This window comes from Polypterus senegalus, chromosome 4 (assembly GCF_016835505.1).
Source record: "Polypterus senegalus isolate Bchr_013 chromosome 4, ASM1683550v1, whole genome shotgun sequence".
NCBI lineage: Eukaryota > Metazoa > Chordata > Cladistia > Polypteriformes > Polypteridae > Polypterus > Polypterus senegalus.
In genome coordinates this window covers 1,704,146-1,717,120 of record NC_053157.1, presented here as the reverse complement: position 1 = coordinate 1,717,120, position 12,975 = coordinate 1,704,146, and the positions used below count along the sequence as shown (strand labels likewise).

General features: G+C 45.2%; 1 protein-coding gene across 2 annotated transcripts; it reads right to left on the bottom strand.

The window, feature by feature from the left end:
* Positions 1-898: 898 nt before the first annotated feature.
* LOC120527076 (vegetative cell wall protein gp1-like) lies at positions 899-9,681 on the bottom strand. Of its 2 annotated transcripts, XM_039750122.1 has the most exons (14): positions 9,594-9,681; positions 8,041-8,105; positions 7,718-7,792; positions 5,694-5,798; positions 5,386-5,433; positions 4,900-4,968; positions 4,775-4,804; positions 4,476-4,538; positions 3,182-3,244; positions 3,041-3,094; positions 2,895-2,945; positions 2,728-2,814; positions 2,509-2,545; positions 899-1,375 (listed from the first exon to the last, which is right to left on the bottom strand). In XM_039750122.1, the coding sequence occupies exons 2-13, from the start codon at positions 8,092-8,094 to the stop codon at positions 2,513-2,515; spliced, it is 732 nt and encodes a 243-aa protein (XP_039606056.1). In that variant the 5' UTR covers positions 8,095-8,105; positions 9,594-9,681; the 3' UTR covers positions 899-1,375; positions 2,509-2,512. The 2 variants fall into 2 exon arrangements, with proteins under 2 accessions (XP_039606056.1, XP_039606057.1); XM_039750123.1 differs by lacking the exon at positions 5,694-5,798.
* Positions 9,682-12,975: the final 3,294 nt, after the last annotated feature.

The following is a 12,975-nucleotide window of genomic DNA, read 5'->3' as shown; positions in this document are numbered from 1 at the left end:
CCAATCGAGCTCCACGGTGCCCATTAGAGGATGTCAGGCCCTCAGGCCCCCCTCATGAAGTCTGTTTGATTGTTTAGTCAGAGACATTCACACCAGTGGCCGGCCTGCCTGCTGGAGGTCATTTTGTAGGCTCTGCCAGTGCTCATCCCGTTCCTCCAGGGTGGGTCCTGCTGATGGGTTAAGGACCTTCTACAAGGGGCCCTGTCCAGCTCTCCTCGAGGAACTGCCCGTCTGTCTCCTGGAATCTCCTCCATGCCCTTGAGACTCATCTGGGAGACACAGCAAACCTGGCAATGCCACGTGGTATTGATGTGCCATCCTGGAGTAGATGGACTACCTGTGCCACTTCTGTAGGGTCCAGGTATGGCCTCATGACGCCAGTAGTGACGCTGACCGTAGCCAAATGCAAAACGAGATGACAACAGTTAACTCCTTGCACCTGTTAGCCCATTCATTTCTGTTTTGGTGGTCGCCTCATGGTTGCCCCTCTAGTGCCCTGATGAGCCCCTCTGCTACTGAACTGAGCAGATCAACGGCCCACAAGTGTCACTGACTTGATGCTAGACTCTCATTATAAAGTGGCTCCTTTCATTGTTTGATCAGTTTATAAGATTTGCACTAAATGTTTGATTTTGTTCTTGGCCTCGTCGGAGCCTCACCCACTCGCCCACTCGCCCACTCGTACAGATGTTCTACCTCCTGTGTATTTCTGCCATTTCCACGTTAAAGTGATGTTCCTCCAATGGTTGGGTCGGTTCCTGTGTTCTGACCGACACACCACAGCCACTACAGTGAGCTGCAAGTCTTCCTTCTCACCTTTCCTTTCCAACGCCCTTCTAAAGGGGGTCTTTTCTTTAACCCGTTTGATTTCCCCCAAATGAGATAAAAAGACACAAACTGAGAGGATCTGAAACTTTATTTGTAGGCAAAGGTTACAAAAGCACAAGAGTGAACGGGCAGAGAGCCGCCCTCGGGTGACAAAGCAGGCGAGATTAGCACAGCATCACATTTTGTTACACAAACAGAGGGCCGACGTACAAAGAGAAGTCACGCCGGGGTTGAGGGGGAGACATTTGTTGGCAGATTTTCCTTCAGATTTCGTCTTTCTGGCACACGTTGATATTCCCCAAAATCCTCTCCTTATGGGCTCACATCAAAGCTCAACTCAAAAAATGCTACCAAACAGCAGATGAAAACGTGTGAGACCGTCCTTCAGCCCGCACCGCCATTGAGAGCAAGCGAAAGAGGAAAAAAAACAAAAAACCTACAACAAAACAGAGAGACGACAGAACAACATGTGGGGCCATCAACTCGGAGCCATCAGCGTCTTTAAATTTAGAAGACCAGCTTCATGGGGGTCCTGGGATTTGTGTGCCTGTGAAGAAGATGAGCAACAAAACGAGTGAATCAATGAAAGTAGGGCAGCAGGTGAGCACACAGCCTTCATCACAGCCCTTCATCGCCCCTAAACCTGGCACTGGCTCTGCTACCCTTAGCAGTTTCTTGGTTCACTCATTCCTGGAATTTTACTACACAGACATGCAGAATAAAACCCATAGACAGTGGCAAGAAAAAGTAAGTGAACCCTCTGGAAAAAATATCATATTGATGTCTAAACGAGCCACACTGCCAACCATGAGGTCACTGGACAGGGGTGCGTGGCGCAAAAGGACGGAGGTCCAAGTCTCTAGCGTCCTGGAGATGAAAGGATGCATTCCAGTGACCTGAGACCAAGACTGGACTCCTTCTTGTGTCTTCTCTTCGGGGTACCCTTGGGTCCCGCTGGTTTGACTTTGTGTTTCTCACGGGACCCCAAATGAAGCACATGACCTGCATTGTCAGTTACAGCACAACGGCCATGTGGCACCATTACCCGAGGGTGATCCAGCTCATTGTTGAGGACCCATGTGGCTGGACCAGGCCAAGGGGACACTTGCATAACACCTGGCTGCGGCAGATAGAGGGTCATTTTTGGAGGGTGGGACAGGCTGGACCGTGTGTCTGTCTGGAGGGCTGCCAACCAGAATCCCAAGCTGTTTTATTGTGTGGGTAGGAGGGTGCAGCAACAAACTGTACCAGTGCATGTCCCCCAACCTGACCTGACCCAACTACCAAACATCCATCCATCCATTGTCCAACCCGCTATATCTTAACTACAGGGTAACGGAGCCAATCCCAGCCAACGCAGGGTGCGAGGCAGGAATCAAACCCCGGGCAGGGCGCCAGCCCACCGCAGGACGCACACACACACCAAGGACAATTTAGAATCGCCAATGCACCTAACCTGTGTGTCTTTGGACTGTGGGAGGAAACACGGGGAGAACATGCAACTCAACACAGGGAGGACCCGGGAAACGAACCCCACTACCCACTATGCCACCGTGCTGCTAGATGATCAGTTGACCAATTAATGTAGAAATAGCGGGTCATTCCGAGGGGTTCACATACGTTTTCTTACCACTGGACCAGTATCTTAAACCCACAAATGAAGAAAAAGTGTGTACATACTGAATTAGTCCACTTCTTGTTCACCTCCAACCGGAATCTGAAATAGAAATACAAAACACGTCATGGTAAAGCTGACAATGGCCGTGCCACTTTATTACCAAAGACGTGATATGGCATCAAGACCAGTGCCGAGGACCAAGCAGATTGTGTCCATCCTGAAGTGGGAGTAAACAGCAACAGCACAGAAAGAGCAGCAGAGCCCCCCCCCGAGCCACTTACATTTGGACTGGGCTGCACTGGTGGAATGGGCTGGGCAGGCTGCATGGGCTGAGAGGGGTCCTGTGGCATTCCAAAGTTGGGCACGCCCTACAGCAAAGAAAAAGATCTGAGTTATAATCTAGAGAGCCCGAGGGAGTAGCGTCGGCTGGAAACGGAGTGGGCCTTACATTGGGGTTTTGGGCAGGCAGCTGTGGCATATTGGCAAAGGGGTTGAACATCTGTGGGATGGAGAAAAGAGCAAAGAAGTCAAAACATGAAGATCTACAGCAGAGCACAAGGAGGGTCTGTGATGAGCACAAAGTCGTCATCTTACGTTTGGATCAGACTGGCCAGGTTGCTGTGGCATGTTTCCAAAAGAAGGGGGCAACTGCAATGAAAAAAGAGAACAATCAGTACATCCCATAATATCAAAATCAAGTCAAAAACATATGGAACAAAAAGACAGGACTCTTACATTTGGGGTCTGTGGAGAAGGCTGCTGTGGCATCATTGGTACCATACTGCCAAATGGGAACATCTGCAAGAAACAGAGAGCACAGGTGAGAGAAGACGAATGGGAGGAGCCTAAGCTTGTCCTGCAAGGATGAGGGGGAGTGGCTTGACAGAATGTGAGAGGAAACCTGGGAGGAGCCTGAGCGCAACAGGAGGAAATGAATGGGAGGAGCCTGAGGTCCTTGTGTTTACAGATGAGTGGGAGGAGCCTGAGGTCCTTGTGTTTACAGATGAGTGGGAGGAGGCGGTGCCTGTTATGAGAAAATGAATGGGAGGAGCCTGAGGTCCTCATGTTTACAGGTGAGCAGGAGGAGGCGGTGCTTGTTATGAGAAAATGAATGGGAGGAGCCTGGAGTCAACATGTGTCATGTTTCAGCCAGGATTTGCTCTCAGGTATTTTAAAGTATTTTGTTTTATTTGTTTTTTTTCTATTTATGTATTTTTTTTTATTACTTACTATGGATTACTTGTTTTATGAATGGGTCCCCCAAGAGATGGGGCCACCCTAGTGTCACAGCTGAAAGACACCCCTCAGCTTGTGTATTATGGTGCATATTCTTCACTGGTTCAACAACCTTTGCAGAGTGCTCTTCTTTGTCAGTATTGATTTGTTCCTAGAAAAGCAAACCCCTTTGCTTGGTGAAATTTTTTGTTCTTTTTTTGGTTAATTTCAACAAATGTAATCATTTATAAAGATTTTGTATTGGACATGTCTCTCAAGCCAGAATTTGTGTGTATATTTCCAGAAATGTAAATGTAATTCGGAACATTTTTGAAGCCAAAGTTCCCTTTTAGGGCCTGTATAGGCCAAAGCCTGTCTGTGGCGTTTGGGGTCAGGTTGCCTAGGGTGAAGCCTGTTCGAGTGCGGGCAATGTAAAGTCCTGACCTGGTTTATGAGTCTTTTAGGGTTACTCAAACCTCTCAACCATTCTGAGAGCACACAAATCATAACACTAACCTCACTGCTGAATAAAGAAAAGGAGGAGCCTGAGCTCAAAAGAAGAAAATAAGTGAGAGAAGGCTGAGATGAGGGGGAGGAGCCTCAGGTCAAGAGGTGGAGTTTAGTGGGAGGAGCCTTAGCTTGTTATGCAAAGATCAGTGGGAGTAGCTTGAATATTCTGGGAGTAGACTGTGAGAAGGTGAGTGGGAGGAGCATTTAGTTAACAAGAATAAAATAAGGAAGAAGGAGGCTGAGCTTTTGTGCAAATATAAGTAGGAGGAGCCTGAGCTTGAACACCACCAGACATTACAATTACATTTGGGAGCATTGGGAACTGCATTGGAGGCACAGGGGACAGGTTGGAGAATCCAGGGAACATCTGAAAAAAGAGAAAGAGGAAATCCTTGGTTAGGCTGGTACTTAACTGGAACATTTTAATAAGAATTTCAAATCATTAAGGCTGAAGGGGGATTCAAGATGCACCATGATGAGGTGAATCTCAACAGTCAGGTTAAATCATTTGTTTATTTGACAGATTTGTTGGCGAGGAGCATCAGAGAGCAAAACTAAAGACATAGCCACCCTGCCGTCACCGCCATTTTAATCCAAACTTACCTGCTGCTGACCAAATCCATAGGGGTAGAGCTGCGTGTCAAAATAAAAAGACGTGTTCAAAGTTAATTCTTTAGACAATGAAAGAATCCGCTGAATGGATACATGCATAGGAGAACCGGACTTACAATTTCAATGCTCTGTCTGCCGGGTGGCTGGGGGATCTTCTGTCTGATGAATCCTTGGGATGGGAACATCTGGAAACGACACCAAGACGTAAAGTTAGAAGCAGCTGTCACACCGAGAGTTAGAGCTTGTTAGAGTTGGGGGAAGAAATCTCATTTTATATTATAATAGGAAAGGCACTCTATTATAGATAGATAGATAGATAGATAGATAGATAGATAGATAGATAGATAGATAGATAGATAGAGGCACTATAATAGCAAAGGCACTATATGCTAGATAGATGGATATTAAAGGCACTACATAATTAGCCAGACAGCAATTGGTTTGACTTCGTCTCTGCTCCACCACAACCTCCAGCAGGTCCAAAAGGCTTCCCGTAACCGAGCCTGAATGTGAAGCTTGAGCCCACATGTTCTAAAGCCACTGGCATAAAAAGAGTGAAGTCTGTCAGATTGAAATGTGTAACAATCAAAGTGTGGACTTACAGAAGAAGGCTGACCAAGAGTCTGACCAGGATATCCGTAGGGGAACATCTGCAACCAGAAACACATTGATGAGACAAATCGTCAACAAGTTAACATCCATCCAGATGGCTAACGCTGGAGGACCAGGACAGCCTGACCGCTTATCATGCATGCGCCCTTCTCACAGCACCCTGGGGGTGGCAGGATGCAATTCAGCAGTTGGAAGCACAATATGGAGACAACGTCCGAGCTGGGAGGGAGCTAACACTTGCTTTGGGCCCCATGTAACCCTCTTTGTCGTTTTTTTAACTCATTTTTTTTTTACATACGATTTCTAGACTGGCAGGTGGTGCGGGTCCTGCTGGCCCTGGAGCCTGGGGTGCTGCCTGGGGTGTCTGGGGTGCTGGAACAATGGGTGCCTCAGGGTTGCTTTGCTATAAAACAACAAAAGCATTGCTGTGATCACTTCTTGGGGAGACCACCTGAAACTGAAAGCAGTCCACCTAAAATAAAAAAGCGCCAGCAGCTCATTTTTCATGCAGGTGCAGCCGTCCTCTTCCATTCACTATCCACTGTCTGGCTTTGCCTTTATGCAATATAAATGGGAAAAAAAGAAAGAAGAAAGAAACTGAATTTCCTGCAAGCCCATCCTGTGAGGTGCCCGTCACTTGAGGGCTCCACTGGCATCACCTGGAAGGACTGTGCCATGCTGTATCTTATAAAAACCTTAGGCCTGAAGTTTCCACCCAAGTCAGACTTTCACAAATCAGTGTTTCCCAACTCCCCGTGTTTAGGATGTCTACTTAGATTTCCATAGGTGGAAATGTCAAAATAATAACCGAGAGACCGACAGATTTCAGCCTTTAATGGCCACATCAGACTTTCAAAGGCTTAGGGCCTGCCATACACCAAGAAGAGGCCTGGAAGATTCCAGAAATGGATGCAATGAGCTTTGGAAGCCTCTGATTGGCCAGTTGTCTTAATGGAGTTTATTGGGAATGCGCCTGTGGCCGTATTTAAAGGCCCAGCCATCTTTAGAGCCAGCACCTTGGAAGAAACCAAGCAACTCTGTAAAGACCACAGAAGAACAACTGTGGACCACCAGATATCTGACCACAGGGCTGGCCACTGCGGACCACCCTAGGTCTGGCCGCTCCTTAGGAGCAACTTTGCAACAACTGGAGGGTCCACAAGCTTCTAAACAAACAATTGAGGCAAATGCAAATATCCCAGGACCACCGAGACACTGCACAGCTCAGGAAGGAGGCACAAATGAACTGAACAAGCTTTGTGGCCAAAAGTTCAACTGAACCCCAAGACAACAACAAAGGAACAGCTAAAGGAGATGAAGGTGTCTTCATCCGCCATTAAGAGACTGGCTGTTTCACAAGGAAGAAGCCCCCACTCCAAGACTGACCACCAGGACGTAGACTTGGCCTTTTGGAGGGGTGCTGTGCTCCAAGGTCAGCTAAAACAAAAAACTCTCAGATGGAGCTCTTTGGCCATCATGATCACCGTTATGTATGAAGGAAGAAGGGCAACCAAAGAACGCCATCCCAACTGATACTCATGGAGGTGGCAGCACCATATTGTGGATGTTAAGGGACTGGGGCACATCATGAGGAAGGAGGATTATCTCAAACACCTGAAAGAACATCTGAAGACGTCAGCCAGGAAGCTCAATCATGAACGCAGATTTACCTTCCATCAGGACAATGCTGCTAAGCTCACCTCTAAGCTGTAAAGAAGTGCCTTAAAGACACCAAGGTGAACGTATCGGTGTGGCCATCAGAAACCCTTGACTTCAGTCTCATAGGAAATGAGTGGGCTGAACTAAAAAAAAAAAATGAGGGTCCGAGCCAGGATGCCCACAAACCTCTCACCAGTCCTGCCTGGAAGAATGGGCAAAAAGTCACCCAACGTACTGTGAGAAGCTTGTGGAAGACCACCCATAAGTGTTATATTCAAGTTAAGCAATTAAAAGGCAAGACCACCAAATACTAACAGGGTATGGAAACTGAACACCTGATATGGGGAATAAAAGCTGAAATCCACGAGTCTCCTCAAGATCACTTGGACATCAACACGTCTACCCGAACTGATTAAACCTTAAGGTGCTGTGAGGCCGCATGCCAGCTGGGAAACATGGCATCTGAGGTGGATGGAAACGTCCGGCAGTCCTACTGATAAACATGTAGACGTGAGCGCTGCAGTCTCGCTATCTTTAGCTGTGAACTCCGTCTCATTCAAGAATCGCTCAAGAAGATCTCGCCCTGTCCACAATATGGGAGCAAGCAAGTCAGCCATTTAAGAAGGGAGCTCATGCAGGAGAGGAGCCGCTTTGGATACCCACCGGCTGGGGTTGACTTGGCTGGGCGCTCTGCTGCGGTGAATTGACCTGAGGCAGGAATTCATAAAGACGCTGCATCTGTGAAAAGAAATGAAAGACAGGAGGGGCGGGATGAATGTCCACATCGAGAAGCCAATGGTGGGCTCTATCAGCTAATCAAACAGTTCAAGCCGCCTGAAAACAGGAATTGTGCCAAGGGCCCCATGTGTTGGGGTGACCCCCATGCCATCCCACCTTGATTGGCATCAGCACATTGAGTCTACCTAAGGCCACTTCTGGGATCGCAGCCACAAGGCGCATACAACTCAGTGGGGTCTTCTACTTACGGGCACTGCAAAGGTGGTGCCAAGCAGGCACATCAGCAAAACTGTGGCCTTCATTCTGAGGACTCCTGAAAAAAAGAAAAAAATGGACTTTCATGAATGTGCCTGTCACAAGAAGTAGGCTGCCAACTGAAAGGTTTAGGTCTTTGAAGACCCCCATGTTCACATTTATTCAGATTACGAGTACTTGTCGGATTAGGCAAAAATCAAAAATTAAAATAACTAAAATCACAACTTCTCCAGACACAGTCCGCTCTATGGGCAAAATATAAATGTCAGTTAAACTGAAATGGGTGGTGAAGTCTGGGGGCAGGACGGAGGCATAGGGGCAGTGCTGCCACCTCAGATTTTGAGCCCCGTGTGTGCCCAAAAATCTAATTAAAATATTTATTTCGATCAGCAAAATTCATTACACACATTTTATTTCAACTTTATAAAAGTAGCCCCGTTAATATTAAACTTCTTTGTTTTTCTATATATATGCCAAGACTGAAGTTGCACAAATTAAAATACTGTATATCATCAGGGTAGATGAAAAATAAAGAATTAAACTCATAAATAAATCAATAATTCTACCTTAATAAAAGAGTGTCTGTGTGTCTGTCAGTGGTTCTATTCACTTGATTTGTCTCTGTCTTTCCAACAGATGGCGCATAACAAACATTTGCCATAAAAATGTGTTGAATTTATCATTCCAACAGATGGTGAATCACAAACTTTAATGCTGCTTTTACAAATCCCATACCAAGTGGCATATAAATATACATTGTATTTGTCATTCCAACAAATGGTGCATCACAAACAATGCTGCTTTTACAAATCCCTTATCAAATGGCATATAACAAGGACATCACAAACATTACCGCTGTTTTTATGAATTCTGTACCAAATGGCATATTTTAGAGACGTAGGCATTCCACGATGCACTGCAAAAGTTAATGCCGATGTCTTCGTTGATTACTTAAGATTTCATCTCGACTTAGACGGGTCGCTCAGCTAGTATTTAAATTAAAATTAAAGTGGTAAGTTTTTCGGCAACAGGTGTGGACGCTGACGCGTAGGCGGTGAGTTAAAAGGAACGGCGACGAGGACAAAGACACATCAGACAGGTTGAGGACCGAGTAAACTCCGATCGGAGGGGGTGCACAGCGTGGACAGCGGGACAAGGTGAGACTATAAGATATCCAGAGATAAGCTCATTTATGTCAGCAGCACTAATTTCAGGTATTTCATATGCCGATGATATTCATCGTCAACAGCGCTGCTCTCCGGGGCCAATTATCGGGGCTCCCGGACAGTCATCATTAAACATTGTCCAGGAGGATATCATCAAGATATGCACCAAACTTAAAACTTGATACTAAGAATTCTTGTAAAATGTTTAACGATAAGAACTAAGAAAAAAGATAATAAAGTCGTCTTAAGCTCCTCGTCAGGCAGAGCATTGTCAGGGAGAACTTCTGCGCTGCAAAGAGCGCAAAATGCCCCTCTAATATGAAGTCACCCGGATAAATAAAGAAGAAAAGAAGCAACGACGATCTTTTCAATGACCTTACCTGTACCGATTCTTGGAAAGCAGAAACTTCAGCGGCAGAAGAGAAGATCGCAAGTCTGGAAATCGGGCGGCAGAGCGCAGCATTTAAAGGCGAGAGTGGCGGCGCGGGGCGACCAGTGCGCGTGCGCACGTCTGCCGGTGACTTCATTTTAATTGTATACCTGCACGTCTTCGTTTCAGGTGAACATTACAGAATGTTTCTTTCTCGTACGCTCGTTAATTAGGAGGAATAACATGGTATTATGCTTTATTTAATGTCAGGTGTTTAACTCAAAACACTAAAACACTGCACAGTTGATTCTAGTGTAACGAAACTATAATAATATTAATTATGTTTTTAAAGCGCGCTTAAGAACTTGTGCTAGGACTTTTTTGTATGTTAACTGGATAGACAGTTGGATGGATAGATGGCAGGAATGATCAGAAAAAATCCACAATATACATGTACTGCTTCTCAATTGCATTTCATTTCCACTTCTGTAATTCTTGTTTTCATAAGAATAAAGACGATTAAAAACGATTTTTAAGACAGGAAGCTCCTGTAAACACTGATAAGGAGACGAATGAGGAGTTTTGAAAGTGCTGACAGGTCTGAGGTTTCAAAAGCCGCAGGTGCTCCGTTTGCTTGAGCTGTGGAAATCTCCGACTGCTTAACGTGAAAAGGCACAAAGCGACGGAGCCATGGAAAGTGGCTTTTAGCGGACCGGCCGTTCATCACTTAAACATGGCGGATTACGGTCAGATTGAAGTTCTAACTTAAAGGCCAATGCGATTTCTTTCGGACATTATTGTTTAAGTTTACCGTTATTATCTTATGTATGCATACGATGCATTTCTTACTTGCATGTCTTTTCGAGTTAAAATAATGCAATGCCATCAAAAAAGAAAAAGAAAAGGGAATAATTAACATGCACCACATGTTAGAAAGAGAGAGTGAGTAATGACCAGAAGGAGTACCCAGAAACATTTGGGGTGCCAACTATTAGGCCAGTCCAGTCTCCAGTAATGAAATGACAGCACATTTAATCTTCAGGTCTGACACAAACCCTAACTAACTAACTAACTAACTATATTTATAGCTACTATGTATAATGTATATGAACTTTAATAAAATAACTAGTGTCTGTGTGTCTGTCTGTGTGTTCATCCAGTTGCTATGTCTCTGTCATTCCAACAGATGGCACATCACAAACATTAACTTTGCTTTTATGAGTCCCATAGTAAATGGCACATGACGACATTGCATTTGTCATTCCAACAGAAGGCACAACACAACAACACTGCTTCTTATGAATCCCACACTAAACGGCATATGGCAATTTATGCATTTCATTTGTCATTCCAACAAATGCCATGCTGCAAATGGGAACACTTCTTATTAACCCCATACTAAATGGCATATAACGACATGTACATTGTATTTGTCATTCCAACAGGTGGTGCACCCCAAACATTAACACTGCTTTTACAAATCCCATATGAAGTGGCCTATAATAGAGACATAGGTATTATATGCTGTCCTACAAACATTAATGCTGAGGTCTACATGGGTTACTAAGATTTCTGCCCATCTTAGATGGGCAGCACAGCTAGTCATGAAATATGCAAATGGTGTTTGGCTACTAGCAAAATTTGCACCATTGCCTGCTATATTTTCATCTCATCTGCAACAGTTCTCTCTCCATGTACAAAGTTGCAGTACAATTTATTTTGGTGTGGAACTTGGAAAGGAAGCTGTGGCTGCAGACTTGTTACCTGCAAGGCCTGTAAAGGCCCTGCTAGACTTCATTGGCCCCACTATGCGGATATCAGTGAGCTTGGCTGAGTTGGGGAGTGTGAACACAGATGGTGTGGCCTCTGACCGAGAAGAGTGGTGCCAACGTGCAGGTAGTGGGCAAGGCAGACAGGACAGTGTATGTTGTGGTTCTGCCAGGAATCAGGTGTTGTTTCTGTTCTTTTTTCTTTTCTTCATTCAAATTGTTGTATATTTTGTTATTTTTATGGGCTCCTCCCCTGTGCTCCTCTTCATCTTCTTTATTCATTTTTCATATTCATATTTCAGTGCCAAGTGAGAGGAAGACCCCAAACAGAGAAATAATCACACTGTCAGAGTTGCGGTGGGCAGACATCTGATCACTTAAAGCAGTGCGCCATTTCTTACTCTAAATCCATTGCTTCATCGCCCCCCGGTGGTTAGGGGGATGTGTCCCATTGGTTATTTCCGTTCTTGGCTAATCTGTTGTTTCTTTGAGCAGAGGTGGGATCACCCGTCAGTCATTTCGACTCAATGATTGTATTGGTGGAAAGGACCCCTTACTGCCATGGGCCTCTAAACCAACAGCCAGAATGCCCTGATGGCAGATCAGTCCCTGGTGCAGTGCTTTCCATTACTTTTTATAATATTGTTCTGTTCAATAATTGTTGGTTTAATTGTGTATATTCTGTATATTGTTTAGTATCTATGCGTGTCCTTCAATTTTCTGCCAAGTTGTTGTGCCTGCTTATGGTAAAGTCATCCCTGATGGTGGATCGCTGGAATCGTGGGAAAGAGAAGTCCTTTCATCGGATTAGCGCTGTTTCAGCTGTGGAGTGGCCAAATGGGGGAGTCAGCTTGATGGATGAGGTATCCAGGACTCTAAACAAATCCAAATCATATTATGGGATGTCATCCATTCTGCTACGTACTTCTAAAATCTTTAAGGATTTGTTCTGTTCTGTGTATTGTATTGTATTGTTTTGACCCCCTTTTTCTTTTTGACACCCACTGCACGCTCAGCCTACCTGGAAGGGGGTCTCTCTTTGAACGGCCTTTCTATTTTTTTTCCCTACAAGGGTCTCTTCTTGTCATCTTAGAGAGTCAAGGCTGGGGGCTGTCAAGAGGCAGGGCCTGTTAAAACCCATTGTGGCACTTCTTGTGTGATTTTGGGCTAAACAATAGAACATGGTATTGTATTGTATTGTATCATAAAGATTTGGGGCAGCCACCGTGTAAAAGTTGATTTAATGTCCAGAACTGAACTGACTTGCATTGTGACAAGAAAGGATGGGAAATGATGTCATCGGGGCCAGAACCGGAAGTGACGTCCTCATGACCAGAAGTGACATCATTGTCGGTGCTGGACCCAGGTGGGATTTTCCGAGAATGGTCTGCAAGACATTGAGAGAATCAGTCAGTACACTCTGCCACCCCCTGGTCTGGCATAGAATTACGATTATTTAGGCCCTTTAGCTGTTTCCCATGAGCACATGTGTGACAATTTGTATGTCACCTGTTTTGTCATGGTAAGGTCTGAGGGTGACCTTTTGTTCCCTTTCATACTCTTTACTACTTAGACCTCAACAGAATACCCAAAATCTCAACCTGAGTCCTCACGTTTACTCAC

Coding starts and splice junctions, on each gene's coding strand:
- LOC120527076 (XM_039750122.1), bottom strand. CDS start 8,094: ATGAAGGCCACAGTTTTGCTGATGTGCCTGCTTGGCACCACCTTTGCA. Junction 5,434..5,693: donor CACCTGCCAGTCTAGAAATC/GTATGTAAAAAA, acceptor TTCTGGTTGCAG/ATGTTCCCCTACGGATATCC. Junction 4,539..4,774: donor ATGGATTTGGTCAGCAGCAG/GTAAGTTTGGAT, acceptor CTCTTTTTTCAG/ATGTTCCCTGGATTCTCCAA.